This window comes from Patella vulgata, chromosome 1, assembly GCF_932274485.2.
Source record: "Patella vulgata chromosome 1, xgPatVulg1.2, whole genome shotgun sequence".
Lineage (NCBI taxonomy): Eukaryota > Metazoa > Mollusca > Gastropoda > Patellidae > Patella > Patella vulgata.
Window position 1 is genome coordinate 1,624,459 of NC_065879.2, and position 27,241 is coordinate 1,651,699.

General features: G+C 38.2%; 2 protein-coding genes and 1 long non-coding RNA gene across 4 annotated transcripts; 1 reads left to right on the plus strand and 2 right to left on the minus strand.

The window, feature by feature from the left end:
• Positions 1 to 413: 413 nt before the first annotated feature.
• LOC126808583 (uncharacterized) lies at positions 414 to 11,974 on the minus strand. Of its 2 annotated transcripts, XR_007674683.2 has the most exons (5): positions 11,877 to 11,974; positions 5,024 to 5,112; positions 3,428 to 3,609; positions 2,715 to 2,799; positions 414 to 622 (listed from the first exon to the last, which is right to left on the minus strand). It is a non-coding gene; the product is annotated as an uncharacterized LOC126808583 (long non-coding RNA). The 2 variants fall into 2 exon arrangements; XR_007674684.2 differs by lacking the exon at positions 5,024 to 5,112.
• A 4,426-nt stretch (positions 11,975 to 16,400) lies between these two features.
• Positions 16,401 to 18,738, plus strand: LOC126808539 (heat shock protein 70 B2-like). The gene has a single exon (XM_050533376.2). The coding sequence runs from the start codon at positions 16,610 to 16,612 to the stop codon at positions 18,521 to 18,523; it is 1,914 nt and encodes a 637-aa protein (XP_050389333.2). The 5' UTR covers positions 16,401 to 16,609; the 3' UTR covers positions 18,524 to 18,738.
• A 5,036-nt stretch (positions 18,739 to 23,774) lies between these two features.
• Positions 23,775 to 26,135, minus strand: LOC126808538 (heat shock 70 kDa protein). The gene has a single exon (XM_050533375.2). It carries the CDS (start codon positions 25,931 to 25,933, stop codon positions 24,017 to 24,019), a length of 1,917 nt encoding a protein of 638 aa, XP_050389332.2. The 5' UTR covers positions 25,934 to 26,135; the 3' UTR covers positions 23,775 to 24,016.
• Between the last annotated feature and the right edge of the window lie 1,106 nt (positions 26,136 to 27,241).

The following is a 27,241-nucleotide window of genomic DNA, read 5'->3' on the forward strand; positions in this document are numbered from 1 at the left end:
CACAAGTTTCAGAAATTTCAACACAAGTTTCAGAAATTTCAACACAAGTTTCAACACAAGTATTGTGTAGAATTTCACACAAGTTTCAACACAAGTTTGTGTTGTTTGGTAAATTTTAACACAAGTCTTGTGTTGTTTCAACATTTAACACAAGTCTTGTGTTGTTTCAACACAAGTTTGTGTTGTTAAATAGAGACACCTAACTTGTGTTGAAAACAACACAAGTTTGTGTTGTTTCAACACAAGTTTTTTTTCAGTGTACTAATGAGCAGTCCCACCTAGTTTCGAAATGTCCGCAAGTATCTGAATTGACTCATTTCTCAGCAGACACTTCCAACACCCTCCAAGAATCCTTGCCACAGTCGTGGACTTACAATAACCTGACAGTCTAAATATTCTCCAACAAACAAATATTAACTTTTTAAAGCTTTGCTTCGATTTTTTCTATTTTACAAACATATATACATTTATCGACCGGCTTGGGCGGCCTTTTGAGCTAGATCTTGGATTTTCTGCATTTCAGCTTCTATAGCGCATTGGATAGCAGAACTTTGAACATGGGTATTGCAAGAAGCAGAGGTCTTGGTGACGGTATTTTCACTGGCAGTGGCTGTGCAACTCTCTGAATAAAATAATACATTAAAAATTAATAATGAAAATAAAGAATCAATGAATGATTAACCTTTCAATATTAAGTTTAATTGTCGCCCAAGTACGACCGTTCTGAAGAAAAACAAACGTAGACGAATATCGAACAGGGCCTTGTTTCTCGAAATCTTAACTAAAGATAAAATCCAAATTTTAGCAGATACTTCAATTTCAATCTGATTAAAATACAGATCTATATTTCGTTTCGTTTTTTTATACTTTCAATGGCCTACACTACATGAAGATCTGACAAGTTTTAGCGATAGGTCACGTAAGGGGTCAAAAGACCGACTTATGACCCTATGATGTCAGACATTTGATTAACCAATCAGCATTGATGTTACTAGTGGATTACCCACGGTTCCGTGCAAAACACGCCTAAAGCTCGCCGTGACAGACCGTTTCATTGGCTTATCCCTGACACCATTCAGAACACGAGTTCAATAACAACTCTTCCAGATCCTATTGTAGTAAAGACAAGTAAAACGAAATTTTGAACTTTAAAAAACAAAATGAAATAGGATCTGTGTGTTAGATTGCTTCAATTTTGATTTGCTAAGCACTAAAATCAATCTAATATTATCCATCAAAGTACTAAAATTTGGATTTTATCTTAGTTAAAATTTGGTGAAACAGGCCCCAGAACTCGAACTAGGTGTTTAGTCTTTTGTATTTATACCAGACGGATTGATCATAAAAAAATCATTTTACTTTTCCCTTCAAAAGTACGTTTTATGGCCCCCAAACATGACTTTTCTAAGAAAAAATCCAAAGTCATCGGACATCTAGAAGAACTGGGGCCTGTTTCACGAAATTTTAACTAAGATAAAATCCAAATTATAGTAATTTGATTGAATAATATTAGACTGCTTTTAGTGCTTAGCCAATCAAAACTGAAGTATCTACAAAAATTTGGATTTTATCTTTAGTTAAGATTTTGAGTAACTGGGCCCTGGAATCAACTTAGACATACAGACGTTTTTATTAATAACCAAACAGATTATTCGTGAATACGGTTGTTTTTACGCGTGGTGGTGGGTTTTTTTTCATTTTGTTTCTAGTCGCCAAAGTTCGAAACCTGGCTTGTCTTGATAAAAGTTCGTATCTTTTTATAAGCGACATTCCGTTTACACTTTAAGATAAGGCCCGGGTACTTTAGATAATATTCAACATGTGATATAACAACTGGCCCCGAGGTCACAAAACATTCTCAGACTTACGAATTTACTCAAAATTGGTCGCCTTATTTTAACTAAAATATAGAACTTTATAAACCTTTTGTTATTTTAATGTATCAAATACATCAATAAGAAATTATTTGCAAAGTTTTGTGTTTCTGGATCAAGGATATTTCTCATTAACAGAGAGTAAATTCTTAACCTAAGTCTGAGAATGATTTGTGAACTTGGGGCCAGAACCTTGTCTTACTCGTAGGTTGTATCTTAATATTAAGGACATTCCGTTTACAATGGATAAGGACAGGGGACTATAGCAGACAAGATTACAGAAGATGTCCAAAATCTATTCTAACGTACTATTGACCAGGAACCGAGAATAAATCGAGGACCGCCAATTGTCCAAGGAACAAATATTCATCCCAAAATACCGTATTTAAAACAAAATACATTTTTATCAGACCAATTTCATTAATAGTTATTGTTCAAAAACGTAGCACTAAAATATGTTGATGGACTATGTCCTATATAAGTTGCCAGTCTGATTACAATACAGATCTATATTTCGTTTCGGTTTTTTTTATACTTTCTATGGCCTACATTACATGAAGATCTGACCGGTTGTACTGGAAAGTCGTGTCAGTGGTCGTACGAACGACGTTTGACCCTATGACGTCAGACATTGATTAATCAATCAGCATTGACGTTTCTAGTGGTTTACCCACAGTTCCGTGCATCGCACGTCAAGAACCCCCCGCCGGTAATATAAGAACTGTTCCAGATCCTAGTGTAGTAAAACGAAATTTTGAACTATAAAAAACGAAACGAAATAGGATCTGTGTTTGAATCAGATTGTATAGATTGTATACATTCAGTTAAATATCGACTTACCATGAAAGATGAATCGCTTTCCTTTAACAAGATGACATCTTCCAACATTGTAGTGAATTTTCAAAGTTGTGTTGGGAATAGTAACCTTGAGAGAGAAAAAAATATATTAAAATTAATAAGTGTAGTATTAGGAGAAACAGAAATGAATGAAGGAACAAACTAGGGTTTAACGTCCTACTTTTCTGTTCCAAACGGGCTAATGAAATGGGGTTTAACGTCCTACTGTTCTTCTCCGACTGTGCTAATGAAGACGGCCCACGTCATACAATGTGCTATGAGGGGAATTGTGCCCGGGCAGCGGCACTATGACCTACTCTTATATCGAATTCCAACTGCCAAGTGATCTTTTACGTGCATGCCAATGTATACACGGGACCTCGGTTTTTCGTACCATTCGAACGACTAGACAACTGTCCTTGTCAGGCCCTCCTTCCTGTGTCACTAACAAGGGGGAAACCACGTCGGAAAATCCCGATGAATTTTCTCGGTTAATGCAAGGATCGAACACACGACCTCCAAGCTAGCTAGCCAGCGTCTTACCCAGTTAGTCACGGTGATTCCCCGGGGCTAATGAAGACGGGAACAGACATTGCAAGTTTGACAAATAAATTGATGGGGGACAGTATTGTAGTTCAAACTCATCAAAAACCTGTATCCGCGCCTGATTCTTGTCGTTTAAACATTAGTCCGCGATGAAACTAAAATATACTTACATCTCCGCTTTTTCCCTTGATGAGACCAGATATACTACCAACAGCCTTTCCAATCCATTTACCGACATCAACTTTATTCGCCAAGAATTTAGCGATAACTGGTGCATATTTAACTAAAGTAGCAACTTGGCGTTTCTCCTGCTCTCCATAGACGGACACAACACACACCAGAACAACAAGACCTGTAGTGAAACAGGAAATTATTGAATCATTAAACATACATTATGCAAGAGCTAAATCTGCCTATTGCAGGTCTTTCTTTAGGCCTGAAATGTTATCTAAATTATTAATTAGACATTAATTAACTTATTCAGACCATAATCAACTCTCGATGTCATCGCTAGCCTGCGGTATTTACTAGATTGTGATCCGATTTTCTGCTCAACTTTCATTCATGATTTAATCATGAAATGGATCGAAACTATGTTTTTTATCGTACCGACTTTAGTAATGATGATCGAGGCTAGACCGAAAATTCAATCGTTAAATTCTCGGTTCAGAGTGGATCAATTTGACTGAACTTTTCAGCAAATTCCTTTTACATTATGTATTTTTTGTAACTATTATAGTGAGAACTTTCAGCTCTTTATCTAATCTCCCATAATGTATCTTTAAATACCATCTACTAATCCAATAGACGCAACTTCGATTTGGTATAATATATCAAATTATTACCATAGAATGTGCTCTCAATCGGAACATGGGATTTATAAAATAAACAAAGGTGACTTCAGGATATGCTCTAAATCGGAAGATGGGAGCATTTTGTAATGAAATAAAAATGACTATAAGCGGGCTCCCAATTCTTTCGTCAGTCAAAACCCTCTATCTCTATATTGGCTTTCATGTATGTATTTAGAAAATACTTTCTAACTATTCCAAGCACATAATTCTCAAAAATGTAACCGCTGTTTTTAAAAAATCATCGCCTCGGCAGTTGCATTAATTCTCCCATATTCTTGAAGCAATGGCCTGAGAAATCCCTCTCTGGCCATTGCTGGGTTGACGTCACACTGATCAGCAGTGAATATTAAGACTCATTATTCTCTGTGAAACAGATTAGGTTGACTTCTGATACTTGAGCTTTTGAGGGAGTGTGTCTATTCTTCCTATTCAATCAAAATCTATCCCAAGTACAACAACATGACAGCCCTTCGTTTAATCTGGGGTCTTCCCTAAAACTTTGGACATAGATTTGTGGTATTAAAAACAGTGAAAGTGTTGTTCGTCTCCAAACAGTATTGTTTATATTGTATCCGTTTTGATAGCCTCGTTTGTCACGCAATTAGTTTTGCTGCAATATTCTGCTATGCACTGATTAATTGGGCGTAATAAAATCGGGAGTCATGATGTAACGTTATATAAACATATTTGGTCCAGTTTGGTGCTCTGTTTAAAGCCTAATGATATTGCTGCGCAGTTAGCTATTGGTTGTTGTTAATCTGACTATTGACCAGTCATAATTTGGAACAGAAATTTGCTTCCATTACAGCAGTGTTAAGTGTGATTAGGTCTAATCAAACGAAACACTGCGAGGAGTATGTAATACTCCCAGGATAGATGATGTTTTGTTTATTAAAATGATAAAATACTTACATAAGACCTTCATGACTGCTTATTTCAGGGAATCAAGAACGATTGATCCTCCTTGTGCACGTGCTTGTTTTTATAGACAGACCTCAGACCTGGTTTATCAAAACGTGTCAAGATAAGATCGGTGATGTCGTGAGAAATAACAGAGGTATTTGAAAATGGTCAATCATCTTAAAATGGACATCATTGATTTGGTTATATAATTTAATTATTTTTTAATGTATTGTGTTGATTTGCTTGTCAGGTATAAAGTGGATTTATGTCTACATTTGAAATAATGTCGGCGTGCACGCAAAAAGCCCGATAGTTGGAATTCGAATAAAGAGTAAAAGGCCGTAGTTCCCTGTAACCCTTTTAGGTTCTTTGAATCGGTCCTGGATGACAACACTATTTTAACTTCATGTGATACTTTTATTCTTCTTCTAACATACCATGTACAAAATTTAAGACCCCGTAATTAGCTTGTGTTGAGGGAGCCATGGTCCTAGCTTGGCTTGACACCCTTGGCTGCCAACTCCCAACTAATTACTTACATGGCCCCTGTCCGGTCTTAACTCAGACGCTGTCGCCTTCTCTGTTCTATCTCCTTATAATCCCTTTCTAGACTACGGATGGCAGAAGAGATTATGAAGCTGGATATATTGCTTCAGCTATAAGTTTATATGGGGATAATGACTAATGAGTGCAATATGGACAACCATGGCTGTCAATAACCGACATAAAGATATTTAAATCAATTCTGCTTCCATGTGTCAAGATAGCACGATAACTATCAATAACATCTGCATGATGTATGTCCGTCTTTATTAGCCCAGTGGGTGCAGAAGAGTGGGGCGTTAAACGCCATTTCATTTGAGAGTATCTCAATTTAACACCAAGAGTAGTGTTGCCTGAATACCCTCGTGGCTTTTCTTCAAGTCCCCCGATTTCCTTCAACTACTAAACCTCCTACGCGCAAGCAAATTATTGAAATAAATTGTATCATATGTTAGTCCCGAAATCAGTGGCGTTTGGAGGCCCCCTTAGAAAGTTACATCAATTTTTTATTTCATTCTCAGTCGAATTAAATTAAATCTGCTTGAAAGAGATAGAACAATTTGAGTATTAAAGGTGAACTTGACAAAGAAATTGAGTGAGTTAGCATTGTACTTTCATAATTTAATTTTAGTATTAATTTAGTTTATTATATAGCACTATGCTTTATTTAAAATGTCCAATGGAAATACATGAATAAGCAATTTTTGAAATTCAAGATATTATAGGTCAGTAGCGAAGATAAGATAAAAGTTCATTTGTAATCAGTGAGTTATATGTACTAAACAGCAACAAAAAACCCCCCCAAAAAACGTTGACACAATTCCAAGACATTACGAGAAGTTTTAGAGTCTATACATCAGTATCTGGTGTGTCCACCGCGAGTGTCAATAACAGCAGCGCAGCGTCTGTACATGTAGTGGACCACAGGATTTTTGGCACCTGGAACCAGAGGCGTAGCCGTGAAATATATATTGGGGGTCCGCAACCCTAACCCTAACCCTAACCCTAACCCATTTTTTAAAACCCCTAAAAAATATAAACAAACACCATGTGGCCATGCTGTCTACCAAGACACCGCGTACAAAAGCATTATGGTTACGTTGCTGGCTGAGCGGGCGATAAATATTTGGTTTAGGCGGTTATGTTTTTGGGTACCTACATGCGATTCATTCTGATAAGTGGCAGAAAAAAATTAACAAAATATTACTGACAGGCTTACTAGACACAATTTTATGCAACACAGGTACCTTCACTTCACACATGTTTCCAGGATGATTATCTCTGTGTTTTATTTTAGCAGTATAAACCATATTGGGATATGTACAGGTTTTATACAGATAGAATCTTAACTGATTCCTAATAATTGTTGTAAATAAATAGGAGTTTGGGCCTACTATGTTGTTTTGTTTTTTGGGGTTTTTTTTGGGGGGGGGGGGTCCAAGTGTATTCAGACTTTTGCTACTTAGTATATAATTGATGTTGTTGTCGTAAGAAAACGAAAATCTTCCAATTACGTTTGCATCATGCATAGATTTTCGATTTATTTATGTTTCTAATTACTGGCCACCACCAAATATTAAAACATGGAAAATTCAAATGGAAATAAACAATTTGTAGAGAGAAAGACCCGCTTACATTTTAAGTATAATGTGAATGATTTGTTTGAAAATATATTTGCGAAACCTATTAAAGTAGATATATATATATATATATACATGGCTACATGTGTGAATGTTGTCGTAGATGGGACAGGGTGTACATGATATCAGACAGCCAATATTTTTGTCCAGTTCCAAACAACTACTGGGGCTTGGGGTGTGCGTAACGTTCCAGAATTGAATTCTCTCAATCCCAAAAATAGTGACAATCGAGTGAAAAGGAGTATTTCGGGCTACAGAGCATGCGTCGACTGGATATATAAATATCTCATCCAACCATGCAGCCGAAACTTTTGTTGTGTTTAATTACGTCACAATTCTACTCACACCACATCCGTAGTCGGGACTGACAGAACTGGGACAGGACTGAATTCCGCGTCACTCCATTGCAATTCTGTCAATTCGGGACGTTCTGGACTGTGAATCGAGCATCCCCTTAGGGTTATATATAGGGTCCGTCATTGAGTCAAGTAGCTTGTATGACAAGGGTATAGATAGGGTCGCCTGTCTGCAACCTCGTGGGTTTTCTCCTCATCCCACTGTTCCTTCCATTACTAAACAGCTTACACGTAATCGAATTATTCAGATAAGGGTGTATGATAAAACCTTGGCGAGTTTCCTTATCTGGCTAACGCGATTGCAGTTCAAATCAAAGAGTTATATAGATACTATGGTTCCAATACACATCCTTCGGATGGGACGAAAAACCGAAGTCCCGTGTACACATTGGCGTGCACGTAAAAGATCCCTTGACAGTTGGAATTCGATATAAGAGTAGACCGTAGTGCCGCTGTCCGGGCAAAATTTCCCTCATGGCACACTGTATGGTATATGCCCGTCTTCATTAGCCCAGTTCGGAACAGAGCAGTAGGACGTTAAACTCCATTTCATTTCATTTCATTTCCAATACACATCCATTCCGTCTCGGAAGTCACGACTACACAAAGGTAATGCAGAGTTGCCTAACCTTTAATGTTTTTGTCACATTGGGGATACGCGATTGAACGTTCCGGAATTAAATTCTCTCAGTTCCAAATCGAGTGAATCGAGTGAAAAGGAGAATTTCGGAGTACAACGCATGTGCCGGCTGCATAAAAAATATATCAACTGAAACATATTTGTTACTTAATGCCCCCGTTAGACCGGGGTGGCGTCCTTACTGCGCTGAAGCGACCGTAATGCGACCAGAAAATACACAAGATCGCCGGCAAACGTAAACACAACACGGGAAAATGTCCCAAAAAATTACAAACTTGAAAAAAGACGCGTTCTTACAGCTTTCCAGGTTAGATCGCAGACCTTGGCATTTGTTTTGAATATGCTTAAAACAAACGCTGTGACTCGCCGATCATTGGCGACCATGGAGACCACAGCACGATATCTGTCGTTTCCACCACGCTTTAATCACGCAAATGGCGATCTTGACGCGTTCTCCGACCATTTTCCGTCGCCGTAGCGTCGCAGTAAGGACGCCGCCCCGGTCTGCATGACGGGGGTATAAAATACGTCACGATTCTACTCACACCACCTCAGCTGTCGGGACTGGCATTCTTACAACCTTGGTATTACATACTTTTACATTATTTGCGTAAATTGGCGGGAAGTTTCAGTCTGATTTTTGGGAAATTCGGACTCAACCATAATTATGGTGTAACGGTGATATATTTGAACGATTTTGAAAATAAAATAAAAATTGCTACCGCTAGAGGACCCACAAGTTAAAAACGTGATTTTTCGAACAATCACTGTCCATAATCCAGAAAGTTACGACCCGATAAGAGCAAATCGGAAATAAATTGTGATAGAGCACGATCGAGATAGTTCAAGGATGGCTGAAAAGGCTGATACGTGTGTAGATTTGACTGAAAACTATAAAATTACCGATTGCCAATGCATTGGAGTTTCCGGGGCCCCGGCGGCCCCATGACCCTCGCCTAAAGTCCTAGGACGGTAGCCCTCCTAATCAAGAATTGCTTTCGCCGCCCCTGGTATCACATCATATCAATCTGATTTCAAAATTTGACCCTGACCTATATCATAACGATTCTGTTTCTTGAATCTTCCAGGACGGAGGGCCTGACAAGGACAGCTGTCTAGTCCTTCGGATGAGACGAAAAACCGAGGTACCGTGTATACATTAGAATGCACGTAAAAGATCCCCTGGCAGTTGGAATTCGATATAAAAGTAGGCGATAGTGCCGCTGCCCTGGCAAAATTTCCCTCATAGCACACTGTATGGCGTATGCCCGTCTTCATTAGCCCAGCATAGGAGCAGAACAGTAGGACGTTAAACCCCATTTCATTTCATTTCTTGAATCTTCAATCATTTTAGTTACAAAGACAAAAGATGGAAAGATTCTGATTTAATCAGTTTATTACGGGTATTTCCGTCTACTAGTAAATTTTATAACATAAATTACATCTTCTAATGTTTGATTCATAAATATCTAAACATTCCAACCTTAACATGGCGTGAAAACCCTTAATGCTGGCCATCACGGGGACCGAAGTTGGCCTGATTAACATAGTTGTTGTTGTCTTGGTAACCATAACGTTGAGGAGCAGAAGCATACACTACTGTACCGTAACCTGGATGACCTTGTTGGTAATTAGACTGTTTATGCTGGTAAGTTGGATGGTCCAGTTGGTATGTAGGATGAACTTGTTGGTAAGTATGTTCCAGCTGGTAGGTTGGGTGTGGCTGTTGGTATGTAGGATGTTCCTGTTGGTAAACGGGGTGAGCTTGGTAGTATGTAGGATGACTCTGATAAACAGGCTGGTGTTTTGGCTGTTCGACGGCGTATCGGTTGTAGGTGTTGTAGTTTACGTTGTTGATTTGGGGCATAAAGTTGAAACGTCTCACGAGGTAGCTATAAGGCTTCGTGTTGCATCGGACTTCGATCTGGGGATGACCTTGATTACAACCTTTGCAGACGCTGACAGTGTAACTTCTCTTCTGTTGGTAATGGCCGACGTACCCATTTTGTTCCTTAGCAACCTTAACCAGGGGAATGGCGTAGAAATATTGCAAGGCCTTTTCGTAGTTGCCTTCTTTATAGTAGTTGTGGACGATCTGGTTTTTTTCAACGACGACTTTGCCTGGATGAAACGATTGGACGAAGTTGACATTGGGTCTGTTGCCTTTCTGGTTATGGTAACCGTTACCATAGTAACCATTGTTACCACCCAAACCAAGATTGGACACCGGTAAGTAGTTTCCTACGTAACTTCCACCAGTAGATCTCTTCTTGCGATCCAAAGCTGAAAAAAAAATATCAAGCTTTCAAATAAATTCAAACTGCCTATTCTTTATGGGGGAGGGAGGGGGGTATCATAAGGTCTATCATTGAGTCAACTGGCGTGGTTTCGATTCCCCAGTTGTACGTGACAAGGAGAAGTGTCGCTTATAGCGAAATAAAATCTTAGCTGGGTTTCGGATTCAAACACACATAAAAAATAAATCGCTATTTTTGACTTGGTTATATCAAGTCAAACCTTGGCTTTACTCACACATAAATCCAGAAATTATGTGCAAATATTTTTCAAATTTGGTGTTTATTTATAATATTATATCAAAGTAAAGAACAGAAGAACTAAATCCAAATATGAGATTATGTTAAACATACATTACGCAAGAGCTAAATCTGCCTATTGCAGGTCTTTCTTTAGGCCTGAAATGTTATCTAATTAATTATTAATTAGACATTAATTAACTTATCAAGACCATAATCAACTCTCGATGTCATCGCTAGCCTGCGATATTTACTAAATGGGAATACATTTTTTGAATAAAAATTAAACGTAAAAATGGATAATCGAGACTGTTTTTTATCGTACCGACTTTAGTATTGATGATCGAGGCTAGACTAAAATTCTAAAGTTAATATCTCAGTTCAGGGAAGAGCAATTTGACTGAAATTTTCAGCATATTCTATTTACGTTATCTATTTTTTAACTATTATAGCGCGAACTTGCAAATTTTTATCTAATCTCCCATAATGACCCTTTAAGTTTTGTTTACGTATATTCGGTTACGGCAACACATTTTAAAATCTTCTGAAGCGATTTGAAATATATTACATTTATGAACTTTTATCCCGAGTTTCTTTTCTTTAGGCATATTATGTGAATGGACTAAGGTAAATCAACTAAATGTTTTATACTTACGAGCAATCACTGTTTCATCGAATCCGTCATTCTCTAAAGAACTGATGGCCGCGAAAACTGTATCGAAAGATTGGTTTTCTACAGCAAATACTAGGCCCAACGACAACAAGGCAACGATTGGAAGAAACGACTTCATGATGACTCGACAACCGACCACTGGATCTTGGTGAGATAACCCTGAGAGTGATGACAAACTAGCAGACTTCTGGGGATATTTATACTCATTTTTGCATATCGTTTAATTTGAAGTATTTGGACTGTTTTGGGCGCTGTCAGAAATTTATAATATTATGTAAAATCAAAGAATCTTCAGCAATTGACCCTTGTTTGGTTACATTGGTGAAGGGCCTTTGAGTTGAGTTGGGTTGAAACAAGGAGGGTAATTGGTCACTGCGTGTATTTAAAGGGACTATCCCGATTTGAACAGAGTCTCAACAATAATCCGAGTATGTATGAAATTTAAGCGCCAAAATATAGAGGAATGGTATATTTACCTTGTCTCAAAGTTTCAGTTCAAAATATTGAGTCGTTTGGACGTAAACGTCAAAACTGCTTATCCGGACACGCAACCCTTTTAAGATTTGATAATCGATCCCCGTTCCTTGAGAGGACTATACATTGAATGACCCATGTGCTGCATTTGATAACGATAGGTAAATTTAACGTACACATTGATTTTATAGAAAAAAAAAATGTCTGGTTTTATCCAGACACCGCATAATACAGCTTGAGACACCGGTCTCCATTTCCAGATGAAGACTGACAGATTTAGGTTGTTTGAAAACTTATCACAAATATGGAGTTAGTTGCTCGGCCCTTAGGTAGAGGATTTTAGGGGATTTTAACACAAAATTAAGCAGTTTTATTCTCCAAAAAAATTATCGGGATTAGCCCTTTAATGAGTTTATGTATTTAGAGTAACACTGTCTGTTTCTGTGCGTAGAGTGGCCGTTAATAGTAAGTTGGTAAAGTCAAGAAAATTTCGTTCAATTAAAAGCGATTTGTTTGAAGTAAATTTTTGATTATTGAACTAAGGTGTTTGTTTCCATCATTAGTTCTAATTCTACACATCAAGTGACACTTAACATATCTTAGGATATTTCATTTCAGTTAATTGGGCCATGTCCTAAGGAAAGACAATTCCCCGAAAGTTTAAGTGGTATTAAGATTCACAAGAATCATAAGTTTAATTGTTGTTGGTTGTTTTCTATTTTCAAACGCTATATCAACAGAATTTAAGAAACGTAAGCGCTTTTATTCATGTCTTCTGTGTTTACGTTCAGGTTATCTCCTTTCTTTTTTTCGGTTGTACGTGACAAGGAGTAGGGTCGCCTGTCCAACCTGGTGGGTTTTCTTCGCATCCTCCGGTTTCCTCCCACTGCTAAAGACCCGTACGGCAAGAGAATCATTGAAATAACATTGAGTCATATGTTAGTCCCGATTTGACCTAGTTTTATCGAGTGTATGTTACACAAAACATATGACACACAATGCCCAATGTTAGACAAACTTTCATGCAGTAGTTCAAACATAGTTTATCTATTTTCATGTAGACAATGGGACAAGCCATACGTAGGGGAGACCCAAAATGCACTTCGGGAAAGAATTAACGGCCACCGGTCTCACTTCACTTCAACCAACCAAATCATGACATTTCTGATCTCATTGTCACACCAATAGAAAAGGCTAAGAGCGATTTTGAAACTACATAATAAATTACAGCGTTTAGGCTAACAAGAGAAAAAATCTGGATTGACAAATTGAAAACAACAGCCCCCCCCCCCCTCTTAAGTTTGAATAATCATACGGCTAGCACAATAGTCCCCTTTTGTAGTCAAATTTAGCGCAACAGCAGCAAGTACATCCCAAATCATTAGAAAACATTTTACTGATCTCCATCTTGTGTACAGTAAATTAGACTAAATAACACCAGTCCTCGCCCTAACCCAAAGCAAACAATATATCAAACCCTAGCCTTAACCCTTAGTAAATAAAATCAACTAGTTATAAGAATCCCTAGCCCTAATGTAATTCCAACCCTTAGTAAGAAACACTAATGTGGCTCTCACCCGAGAGCCTCAAATTTATTTTTCTTCAGAAATGTTATAGTGTATCTTTGTATATATTTTATGATATAATTTTTAGTTATAGTAGAAATCGACCAATGTCCGAATTGATATCTCACTAATCTTTCAAGTCCTTTAACTGTTTGGTTTTAAACTTAATGTAACGATATATATTATGTAATTATAGTTAACACGCGTTCTTGCTATGTCGATATCTTCTTCTGTATTTAAACATCTGTTTCCTATGTACAATTTAACATCTCTGATCAAATATTATTATATAATTATTTTAATCCTAAGCTTGTATATATGTTCTATATTCTACTGTAACTTTAGTCTGGTGACCGGCTCGCCGTAGCGATACCTATCTCGTTATTGTCACCGTTAGCCAGTTTTGGACACTCGTTTATTAAAAGTACAATTTTAACTATTTATCTGAGTTTTCGTCGTTAGTGTTGGAATAAGCTACAACCCCCAGAAAACAGCACTTTGGCAGAAACAAAAATACCAGGTCCTAGGTCAGTGGAGACTTAACCTCTCCCCCAAAATACCAGGACTTAGGTCAGTGGAGACTTGACCTCTCCCCCAAAATACCAGGTCCTAGGTCAGTGGAGACTTGACCTCTCCCCCAAAATACCAGGTCCTAGGTCAGTGGAGACTTGACCTCTCCCCCAAAATACCAGGTCCTAGGTCAGTGGAGACTTAACCTCTCCCCCAAAATACCAGGTCCTAGGTCAGTGGAGACTTGACCTCTCCCCCAAAATACCAGGTCCTAGGTCAGTGGAGACTTGACCTCTCCCCCAAAATACCAGGTCCTAGGTCAGTGGAGACTTGACCTCTCCCCCAAAATACCAGGTCCTAGGTCAGCGGAGACTTGACCTCTCCCCCAAATTCTTAAACCTAACCCTGGACCTAGCCCTAATGCTTACACTAACCCTAATCTACAATCTCGCCAACAATCACGTGTCTTAACCTTATTTACATCTCAGCGACTTTGACAAAAATTGAGCTGGCTTTAACAAACAGTTATAGTTATACGCCTAAAACACAGTATTTGTCCAGTTTTCAATTTTTTGATGTTATATACAGTTGGAAACAACTTCCAGATATTACAGTCCATTTCTTATATTCAACAAAGAGGGGGGGTGGGGGGATGCCCGAATGGTTAGCACGTGCGCGCTGTATCATAAGGTCTGTCATTGAGTCAGCTGGCGTGGTTTCGAATCCTCGGTTGTACGTGACAAGGGGTAGGGTCGCCTGTCCAACCTCGTGGGTTTTCTCCGGGTCCTCCGGTTTCCTCCCACTGCTAAAGACCCCTACGCGCAAGCGAATTATTGAAATAAAATTAAACCATATGTTAGTCCCGAAATGACCTAGTTTGTGTCGAGTGGACGTTAAACCCCATTTATCTCTCTCCCTTGTATTCAACATTTGTAATAATGACCTCTCCTATGACCACCAAATTCTTCGTTGTTGAGTTACAGCAATAAAGATGTCCACAAAATAGCTATTTTTATGCGTTATGCTGTTTCACTTCAATAAATTATATTTTGAAACTCAAATTAATATATTTTCTGTGACATTTTTGGAAAGGATATAAATGCATGCTTATATAAAATCGTATAATAAATTTCGGTATTTGCATTATACAAATAGATCGTGTATTAAGGGAGTTGTGTTTCTGTCACAGTGTGCATATGCATAAAAAATACTGAAAACTTCCAATAAAAATGTTATCTTCAGTAATATTATATTACTCTTGAAATGTGCAATTTTAAAATCTAAAATATGTTTTATTCATTTGAATTTGAAGTTGATATTTTTAACTTTTGAAACATTGTGGTGTCCGTAACCCTAAAGTGGCCATACAGTGACCCATACTTACAAAGCTTCACAAAAGGGTATTTCTAACAGCTTTTGAAACGAAAAAAGTATAAATTTTAATGACCAAAATATTGAACTATTGGTACTTATTTTCTCACCCCGATGAGACACTTTTGTCACAAATACTGTGTTTTAGCCGATACAATATATTAGGTTTACCTATACCTCATGGTCTGTCGAGTGGACGTTAATCTCTCTCTCTCTCTCTCGCTCTCTCTCTCTCTCTCTCTCTCTCTCACGGATTGGATTTGTCATAATAACTTGTTTTTGGTGGGGGGAGGGACGGACTTAAACCCTGGGAACTGGAACATTTCATTACCAAACCAAAATAATAATTTCGAACAGTTTATTGTACCAGTGTTATTTCGATGAAGGCAGTATGTAGGGGTAATATGATGACGATATGGAAAAATTGATAGCTGCGATCGGTCAATCAAGGAGGAAGATATCGTTAAGATCATTAATTGTGGCGAGACCCAAGGCAGTGGTTAGATAGCCTTCAGAACGGGACATTCATATGGATATAAACCTGAAAATCTGTCCTTGCTATCAAAATCATGGGGGGGGGGGGGCAGAGACCTATACGCCCCCCCCCCCCCAGTCCCCTCCCGAATTTAGTTGGCGAAATGAAACTACATAATTTGTGCTAACGTTTTGACAACCGAAGTTGCTCTTCAGGCATTTATTATAATATTAATTATAAACAATATATAAATACAAACCGTGGGGGGGGGGGGAAACACCTCAATATATTGCTACTAATAGTGGGTAATATTATTCTTTAACCGCAAACATTCGATAACATTCGATAAAATTCGAAATACGTCCTCCATCTTTCTAACATCAGCAGGTCTATTGATCTATTTATAAAGAAAGTTCACGATAATACGAGTTGTTTCCCTTGGTGGGTATTCCCCTAAATAATAACCAATGAAATACGAGATGTGCATAAAATGAACCAATCAGCTGTCATGTAAACATGAACTCCACGCGATGTTTCTCGATTGATCTTGACTGTCCTGGGAGATTAAAATAATATATATAGCCGCAAAGTGACACCGTTTAGTCAGATAATATAAAACTGTACTAAGAGAAAGTTGACGAGAATATATAACGAGAAAAGATTTAAACGTTTACGTGAAAACTAGCCACGAATTCCAAGAAGAGAAACTACGTTGAAAAACAGACGAAAAATAGCAGACGAAAAACAAGAATTTGTGAAGACAAGTGTTAACATTACAAGAGAATTTGATAAACTTCGAAACACCAGAATAAATATGGCAAGTAAAGTTAAAGGACCAGCCATTGGTATCGATTTAGGTACAACCTATTCATGTGTTGGTGTCTTTCAACACGGAGCAGTAGAAATCATCGCCAACGACCAGGGAAACAGAACAACACCAAGTTATGTAGCCTTTACAGATTCAGAGAGATTGATTGGTGACGCCGCTAAAAATCAGGTCGCATTAAATCCACAAAACACCATCTTCGATGCTAAAAGATTAATTGGACGAAAGTTTGACGATTCGACAGTTCAAAATGACATCAAACATTGGCCATTCAAGGTGATCAAAACTGGTGACAAACCAAAATTACAGGTGGAATACAAAAATGAATTAAAAACATTTTCACCTGAAGAAATTAGTTCTATGGTGTTGACAAAGATGAAGGAAACTGCTGAATCTTATCTAGGACAGAAAGTTACAGATGCTGTTATAACGGTACCAGCTTATTTTAATGACGGTCAGAGACAAGCTACTAAAGATGCCGGTGTTATTGCTGGATTAAATGTTTTGAGAATCATCAACGAACCAACAGCAGCTGCCCTAGCTTACGGTTTGGATAAAAACATAACTGGTGAAAAACATGTTCTTATTTTTGACCTGGGTGGAGGAACTTTTGACGTATCAATCCTGACAATCGAAGATGGTATGTTTGAAGTTTTATCCACAGCTGGTGATACACATTTAGGAGGAGAAGATTTCGATAATCGTCTTGTCAGTCATTTTATTCAAGAATTTAAACGAAAACACGGTAAGGACATTTCTAATAATTCCCGATCTTTACGTCGACTTCGAACCTGTTGTGAACGAGCCAAGAGAACTTTATCAAATAGTGCTGAAGCTACAATAGAGATCGATGCCTTGTTTGAAGGTGTTGATTTCTATTCGAAAATTACCAAGGCCAGATTTGAAGAAATGTGTTCCGATTTATTCCGAAGCACCATGGACCCCGTGGAAAAAGCTCTTCGAGATGCCAAGTTGGATAAATCTAAAATCGACGAAATTGTCCTTGTCGGAGGTTCAACAAGAATACCTAGAATCCAAAAACTTTTACAAGATTTTATGAATGGTAAAGAACTGAATAAATCCATCAACCCCGATGAAGCAGTAGCTTACGGTGCCGCTGTCCAGGCCGCCATTTTAACCGGAGACAGAAGTGACGCCATTAAAGACGTTTTATTGGTGGACGTAGCCCCGTTATCTCTGGGTATAGAAACTGCTGGTGGAGTAATGACCAAATTGATAGAAAGAAATACTCGAATTCCAACAAAAACATCGCAGATATTCACAACTTACGCTGATAATCAACCTGGAGTGGATATTCAAGTCTATGAAGGAGAACGAGTGATGACCAAAGACAATAATTTAATGGGAAGTTTCGAGTTATCTGGAATACCGCCAGCACCAAGGGGCGTTCCTCAGATTGAAGTTGGTTTTGATATTGATGCTAATGGTATTCTCAACGTATCTGCTAAAGACAAAAGTACAGGTAATAGTAAAAATATCACCATCACCAACAATAAGGGACGTCTAAGTGGTGAAGAAATTGACCGACTGGTCAAAGAGGCCGAAAAATTCAAAGAAGAGGATGAAAAACAGAAAGCTAAAATTGATGCCAGAAATCATCTGGAATCGTATGTGTATAGTGTGAAACAGGCTGTAGATGACGCCGGTGATAAAATAGTTGATAGTGATAAAGAAACTGTAAAGAAAAGTTGTGATGACGCCATGAAGTGGTTAGATAATAATTCTCTAGCAGATAAAGAAGAATATGACCATAAATTAGAAGAACTACAGAAAATAGCTTCTCCTATAATGACTAAACTTCATTCTGGTGGTCAAAGTGGTGGACCAAGTGGACCCTCTCCTTCTGGTAACCAAGGACCTACAGTAGAGGAAGTTGACTAAAGATCTAGATGTAACTAGGATGTGATAAATGTATTGAATCTATTTAAATAGAACGAATGGTTGTGCGAACGTGTAAAAGCATGTAACTGTGATATTTAGATACGAAGAATGGTTTTGTAATTTAAAATCATTCCAAGAATCTCTTTGTATTTTTCTACTCATATTATTTGTATTTTGTATAATTTACAATGTTAAAATAAAAATGTTAAAATATATTTCGTTTTGTTATTTTTTTTTTCGATTTAATCTGATGTTGAGAGAAGAAACGTATTAAATTTTATGTTTACTTATACGAATGTTAATAATATCAGATAGGTGTGGAAGATACTCGCTAACTCGAATAGTCTGTCATTGAGTCAACTGGCATGGTTTCGATTCCCCTGTTGTACGTGACAAGGAGTAGGGTCGTCTGTCCAACTTCTGAGGTTTTCTCCGGGTCCTCCGGTTTCCTCCCACCGCTAAAAGACCCCCAACGCGCAAGCAAATGTTTGAAATAAAATTGAACCACATGTTAGTCCCGAAATGACCTAGTTTGTGTCGAGTGGAGGATAAACTCGTAGCAAGCGAATTATTAGAATGAAATTGAAATGCCCTAGTTTGTGTTGAGTGGACGTTAAACTCTCTCTCGAACGAACGAATAATATTATTTTGGTTAAATTTATAGCTCGGCATATCCATTAACAAAGCTAGTGGTGGTCTAGAAACGTCCCACTTTACTGTTCCCACCGGCGTATAACAGTCTTCATTACCCCAGGCGGTGCAGATAAGTAGGACACAAAACCCAATTTCATTTCCACCCTGCTAGAACAGGCTGATATAATCATTCTTCATTATGAAGAATACACACTAGCCCTTTAAATTGAACCATTTGTTAGTCCCGAAATCACCTAGTTTGTGTCGGGTGGACGTTAAACCCAGTTCTCTCTCTCTGTCTCTCTCTCTTTATTCTGGAAACCCTTGAATAAATGCTGCTATCAGGGGCGGATCTAGGAATTTAGAAAAAGGGGGCGCCGCAAAATGAGGGCACTGACCGCAGAGACGGGGCACGCCGCTGAGAGGGGTTTTTTTTTTGGGGGGGGGGGGGGGCGGGGGGGGACCCCAAAAAAATTATCGGTCATTTCCTTGCATCTATAGCTATTCCAAGAGCTATTTGGCTGATATTTTCGTCTAAGTAAACATTCGGAAATCGTTGAAAAAGAGCCTTAAAATCGAGCAAAAAAGCCAGTTGAACATAAGACTCGAAAATTGTCATGGCGAGCGAGGCATTATGATGGGAAAAAGGGCGAATCTATTCCCTAGCCACTTCACTATTTAAAGCGATAATTTCATATTTTCTAAGAAAGTCAAAACATAATTATTTCTATGTCGTTTGCTCAATATGTTGTCAACTCACTATTATACGATCATAGGTATTATTCTCCCACTTAAAAAACCTTTGACCCCGGAAATAATAACACAATTACCTCCCTTGTTTTTCTATTCCCCCCCCCATGGAATAGTTATCTTCAAAAGTTTGAATTTGGAGTTGAAAATGATATTTTTGTCAATTTCTCAACTGTCAATAGTGAATTATAGGATTAATAGGATTATTCTTTAACAAGGTAGAACTGTTTATAGATACCATCTATTTTAAGGCTTTATTTTAATAGATTTTAAAAATATAACTTAAAAATATGAAATTGCAACTTTAAGCCTTGTGACTTGTACTGTGTACTGTCCACACATGAAACAATGCTACATCAAGTTGCACTCATGCGCGTCGGTGATGGACATGAGTGTATACGCCACCGATTCCACAAGATGTCTGTCTATAGTCACTCTATACTCTATAAGATTAGGGCACCGTCATGGCTAAACAACAAGAATTCGTTTGAAAGTAGAAGCATTCATTAGACCAGACTGGTGTGTTTAAGTCGATGGTTTGAGTCATTTGGGATCCCTGCAACGGGTTGGGAACGGACATATTTGGGTCTGAGAAAAAGCACTTTCAGCAGTAAAAAAAACCGGGCACGTATACTGTCGAAAATTAGGGGGGGGGGGGGTCGCCTCTGGCTATTGAAGGGGACGTTAATAATAACATACTTTAGATCATGAATAAACAATGTTAGCATGCATGGTTCAGGGGCGTACATATCGATTTTGTCGGGGGGGGGGGGGGGTGCAATGAGACCGACTGATGCACAGTCCCTGAAATGCTATTTCCTTGACTTTGGGGGAAGATTTTGCAGAATTCTGATGGTAAACAAACACTTATGACATGAGTAAAATTGTATACTTGCATGGGAATTCTTGTTATTTATTACGAATTTTAAAAGAACGTACAAAGTACTGTGACAACTTATGAAAGAGATAATAATTACATCATTTACATGGACCTATATCTTCGATATCAGGGGCGGATCCAGAGGGGGGGTGGGGGTGGACCTGGACCCGCCCCTGGATATATTGTTGTGGTGAATATACATAAATTAGCAAAGATATGACTATGTCCTCATATTTACATCAAGGGTCCACGCGTAGTCAAGTTTGAGCACCGATCGGCGATTTTGTCAAGATTGATCGTGTCCGTCAGGTCACGCTCACACGCAGCGAGTCATTAGAGACTTTTGGCAAACTTAAATCCCTGGTCCGTATCGCGTATCCGTATTGATTTTGTGTGTGACGTCAACAATGCGTGTGTATTTCTCATACGTGATACGTCACGGATACGGCAGCACGTATCGAAAATCTTTCATACGAAAAAGGTCCGTATAACATCGTCGTCTTTTTTGCTACTTTTAGACGCTGAAATGTGCCGTAGCGTTTTTATGAATCTATGTGTATCCTAGAACACGAAGTTGTATATTTGATGCGATGATAAAGACTGGAATTTAATCATTATTTTTGATGAGCTTTTCGCGGAATTTTCATATTTTTCCTGTCTGTTTGCATGCTGGTTGATCTACGCGCTAAATTTATGGAGGTGGGACCTTGCAAATCTGTAAAAGTGGTAAAAACTTTTTGAAATGATACATTAGAAAAACCAAAAATTGCTGTCGAGTTGAAGTCGAAGATTTTTTTTTAATAAGATTCGACACTAAATGTTTTTTTAAATTTTATATAATTCAGCGACTGTCGAGCGACTTTACTCCTTTCAGGAATTTGTAGGCTGGTCACTAACTGCCATCATGTTGTAATTGATCTCAGCTCAGCTCAGCTAGCCATACGTACGCGGAGCGAAAATTCTGCCAAAACTCTAAAAACTACATTGACGCAACGTATCATGTGATGATACGGATACGTGATACGGATGGGGAAAATTCCACTTGCCAAAAGTCTCTATTAGTTAATTGAGGCGTTCCTGATTCATTACTGAACGCATAACGAAACCAAAAGCGCAAATTCCATTAAAGGTTTTAAAAAGTATCTCAAAACCAAACTTTTTAGCTGTGTTTGTTTCAGACTTTTACCATGTGTACTAAATAATGTTCTCTGTTTTTTGTTTATGTCTTTCTTATGAATTAATGTGTTGTGATTGTTGTAATTTTATATTACACATGTAGTTGTATTTATGTAAAGCGCCCGAGAGCAGCTCACTGAGTTGAATTGTCGGCGCTATATAAATCAATTATTATTATAACAGTTTTTACTAATTTGTGATATCCAATCAAAGCAATCATACGTATACACGGATAGTATTTGGGATTTTTCACTTCTATATTATTGGCACTGTTTGTTTACCTCATATTCACTTAGTAGTCGAAGCGTAATTTTGAGACCGACTGCAGTGACCACGCTTATTTTGAGACCAACTATCTTTATTCCTGGGGTGTTGGCTTCCAATTCAACGTATTTAAAAACAATTATTTTCCTTACCAACAACAGTGATCAGGGCCGTGTTTCTCGAAATTTTAAAGATAAAATCCCAATTTTAGTAGATACTTCAATTTTGATTGGCTAAGCACTAAAATCTATCTAATATTATCCAATCAAATTACTCAAATTTCGTGAAACAGGCCCCTGGGGCCTAAGATAAAATCCAAATTTTTGTAATTTGATTGGATAATATTAGCTTGAACAGGGCCGGTGGAAGCAATTCTTGATTGGGGGGGGGGGGGCTTCCATCCTAGGTCCTTATAGGTGTGGGTCCAGGGGCCGCAATAACCTGGAGAATAGAGTACTTGCGCCGGGCCTGTTGAAGTATCTACTAAAATTTGGATTTTATCTTTAGTTAAGATTTCGAGAAACACGGCCTAGGACGATATATCTCACTAATGCGTAAATTGTAAGTCTGTATACCCGATGGAAGCTGTTAATTTTAGCGAAACGAAGGCAAGAAAAAGAGAGGGAAAAGGGGTTTAACATCCACTCGACACAAACTAGGTCATTTCGGGAATAAACTATGGTTCAATTTTATTTCAATGAATAGCTTGCGCGTAGGGGTCTTTAGCAGCGGGAGGAAACCGGAGAAAACCCACGAGGATGGACAGGCGACCCTACCCCTGATCATGTGCAACCGGGAAATCGAAACCACGCCAGCTGACTCAATGACAGACCTTATGATGCAGCGCGCAAGCGTTAACCATTCGCCCACCCCCACCCCCTGCGAAGGCAAGAAGGGGCGAAATAGGACCATTTAACCCGTCTTCTTAACTTCGTAGTAAGGGAGCGAGGTTCATGTCTTTTCGATAATCACGTATACAAAATTTCTCTTATGCTAGACGAGTGGACAGAGGTGCCCGATACTCTGAATCTTGATTCTTAAGTTGTGGGTCTCCTTTCCATGGGGGTGGGGGGGGTCGACAAAAGGTCGAAATTTCGAGCAGTCCATTCTCATGGGGGAGAGGTGGGGCGGGGTGACAAAACGTCGAAATATCGAGTTTTAATTTGGCTATTGCAGGACGGAGGGTTTGGAAAGGACATTGTCCAGTTGTTTGATGGGACTAAAAACCAAGGTCCTGTGTACACGTTGGCGTCCACGTAAAATAACCTTTGGCAGTGAGATTCGAAACAAGAGTAGGCCGTGGCGCCGCTGCCCTGGCAAAATTTCCCCTCATAGACACTTCAATAGCCCAGTTGGTGTAGAAAAGTAGGAAGTTAAACCCCATTTCATTTCATTATTGATTTATCCCTGGTCCGACATTGCTGCAGTGTTTTACTTGTCTCCAGTCAAGATGGAAAGAAGATCACAAAACATGTTTGAACTTTTATATTCTGTTTATTTTATACAGATAACAAGAAACAAATATAAAATTTGAATAAAGTTTTATACTTTCTTTTATAATAAAAAAATACTTTTTTTTTAATATTCTGTATACGTTGTAAGAGAACATATATAATAATAATATACAAAATATTTTGACCCGTAAATATCCTTACACTAGAAGGACTCATTTTCACTAATATACATTATATACAAAATGTAAAAAATCTAAAATATACAAACATTACTGCACAACCATTCTATTTAAATACATTCAACAGATTTATCACATCCTAGTTACATCTAGATCTTTAGTCAACTTCCTCTACTGTAGGTCCTTGGTTACCAGATGAAGAAGAGGGTCCACTTGGTCCACCATTTTGACCACCAGAATGAAGTTTAGTCATTATAGGAGATGCTATTTTCTGTAGTTCTTCTAATTTATGGTCATATTCTTCTTTATCTGCTAGAGAATTATTATCTAACCACTTCATGGCGTCATCACAACTTTTCTTTACAGTTTCTTTATCACTATCAACTATTTTATCACCTGCGTCATCTACAGCCTGTTTCACACTATACACATACGATTCCAGATGATTTCTGGCATCAATTTTAGCTTTCTGTTTTTCATCCTCTTCTTTGAATTTTTCAGCCTCTTTAACCAATCGGTCAATTTCTTCACCACTCAGACGTCCCTTATTGTTGGTGATGGTGATATTTTTACTATTACCTGTACTTTTGTCTTTAGCAGATACGTTGAGAATACCATTAGCATCAATATCAAAACCAACTTCAATCTGAGGAACTCCCCTTGGTGCTGGCGGTATTCCGGATAACTCGAAACTTCCCATTAAATTATTGTCTTTGGTCATCACTCGTTCTCCTTCATAGACTTGAATATTCACCCCGGGTTGATTATCAGCGTAAGTTGTGAATATCTGCGATGTTTTTGTTGGAATTCGAGTATTTCTTTCTATCAGTTTGGTCATAACCCCACCAGCAGTTTCTATACCCAGGGATAACGGGGCTACATCCACCAATAAAACGTCTTTAATGGCGTCACTTCTGTCTCCGGTTAAAATGGCGGCCTGGACAGCGGCACCGTAAGCTACTGCTTCATCGGGGTTGATGGATTTATTCAGTTCTTTACCATTCATAAAATCTTGTAAAAGTTTTTGGATTCTAGGTATTCTTGTTGAACCTCCGACAAGGACAATTTCGTCGATTTTAGATTTATCCAACTTGGCATCTCGAAGAGCTTTTTCCACGGGATCCATGGTGCTTCGGAATAAATCGGAACACAATTCTTCAAATCTGGCCTTGGTAATTTTCGAATAGAAATCAACACCTTCAAACAAGGCATCGATCTCTATTGTAGCTTCAGCACTATTTGATAAAGTTCTCTTGGCTCGTTCACAACAGGTTCGAAGTCGACGTAAAGATCGGGAATTATTAGAAATGTCCTTACCGTGTTTTCGTTTAAATTCTTGAATAAAATGACTGACAAGACGATTATCGAAATCTTCTCCTCCTAAATGTGTATCACCAGCCGTGGATAAAACTTCAAACATACCATCTTCGATTGTCAGGATTGATACGTCAAAAGTTCCTCCACCCAGGTCAAAAATAAGAACATGTTTTTCACCAGTTATGTTTTTATCCAAACCGTAAGCTAGGGCAGCTGCTGTTGGTTCGTTGATGATTCTCAAAACGTTTAATCCAGCAATAACACCGGCATCTTTAGTAGCTTGTCTCTGACCGTCATTAAAATAAGCTGGTACCGTAATAACAGCATCTGTAACTTTCTGTCCTAGATAAGATTCGGCAGTTTCCTTCATCTTTGTCAACACCATAGAACTAATTTCTTCAGGTGAAAATGTTTTTAATTCATTTTTGTATTCCACCTGTAATTTTGGTTTGTCACCAGTTTTGATCACCTTGAATGGCCAATGTTTGATGTCATTTTGAACTGTGGAATCGACAAACTTTCGTCCAATTAATCTTTTGGCGTCGAAGATAGTGTTTTGTGGATTTAATGCCACCTGATTTTTAGCGGCGTCACCAATCAATCTCTCTGAATCTGTAAAGGCTACATAACTTGGTGTTGTTCTGTTTCCCTGGTCGTTGGCGATGATTTCTACTGCTCCGTGTTGAAAGACACCAACACATGAATAGGTTGTACCTAAATCGATACCAATGGCTGGTCCTTTAACTTTACTTGCCATACTTATTCTGGTGTTTCGAAGTTTATCAAATTCTCTCGTTAACACTTTTCTTCACAAATTCTTGTTTTTCGTCTGCTATTTTTCGTCTGTTTATCAACGTAGTTTCTCTTCTTGTAGTTTGTGGCTAGTTTTCACGTAAACGTTTAAATCGTTTCTCGTTATATATTCTCGTCAACGTTCTCTTAGTACAGTTTTATATTATCTGACTAAACTGTGTTGCTTTGGGGCTTTATATATTATTTTAATCTTCCAGAACAGTCAAGATCATTCGAGTAATTTGTCGTGGGGGTTTATGTTTTCCTGACAAATGATTGGCTTATTGCAATCACTTCTGTCATTTGATTGGTTGGCATTTAGGGGAATACCCACAAAGGGAAGCAACTCGTGTTTTCTAGAATGGTTTTATTTTATAGACAGACATATTCTCCAGTCCTGTCAATAATCTTGAATTTTCTAGAATTTTCTCTGTGTTATCCTGTCTATAATATTGTGAGGTTATATACGCGGCAAAATAAGAACTCTATATATGACAAACATTAACCAATTGATGATTTATTTTGTATTTAAAATAAAATGAAATGGGCTTTAACGTCCTACTGTTGATCTGCTCCGAAGCGGGCTATTGCAGACGAGCTATGAGGGAAAGTTTGCCCGGACAGCGGCTATTTTGTTTTTACTAGGGGTAGGGTGGGATAATTCTATGAACTGTCGTTGGATGAACGTTTGCACTAGGATTGTATTGAAAATCGTTTTGAATAAAAATGAAAACTTATTTCTTACAGCTTTAGAGATTAATTTATTTTCGTTATCCGTTAATCTTGTCGTATGTAGTGAGAGGCTTATATATACGTTAATATACTTTCCTGGACATTTAAATCAGTAAATTATTTTACTAGGGATATTGGCCTTCATCTGTTTATTAACGGTGTTCGACGTTGTTTGTGCTATCTGTTATTTGTAACGACATGGCCCTTATAATAGATAAGGTCCATGGTAACGTCTCGATGATCATTCCGTAAAGTATCATAAAGTCTATCACTGAGTCAACTGGCATGGTTTCGATTCCCTGGTTGTACGTGACAAGGAGTAGGGTCGCCTGTCCAACTTCGTGGGTTTTCTCCGGGTCCTCCGGTTTCCTCCCACTGCTAAAGACCCTTTACGCGCAAGCGAATTATAGAAATAAAATTGAACCATATGTTAGTCCCGAAATGACCTGATTTGTGTCGAGTGGACGTTAAACCACATTTCTCTCTCTCTCTCTTTTTCTCTTGAAAACAAACCGTTCACTCAGTTGGAAACGATCCAACA

Bases quoted from the DNA above. Each gene is read 5' to 3' on its own strand.
- LOC126808539 (XM_050533376.2), top strand. From the start codon at position 16,610: ATGGCAAGTAAAGTTAAAGGACCAGCCATTGGTATCGATTTAGGTACA.
- LOC126808538 (XM_050533375.2), bottom strand. From the start codon at position 25,933: ATGGCAAGTAAAGTTAAAGGACCAGCCATTGGTATCGATTTAGGTACA.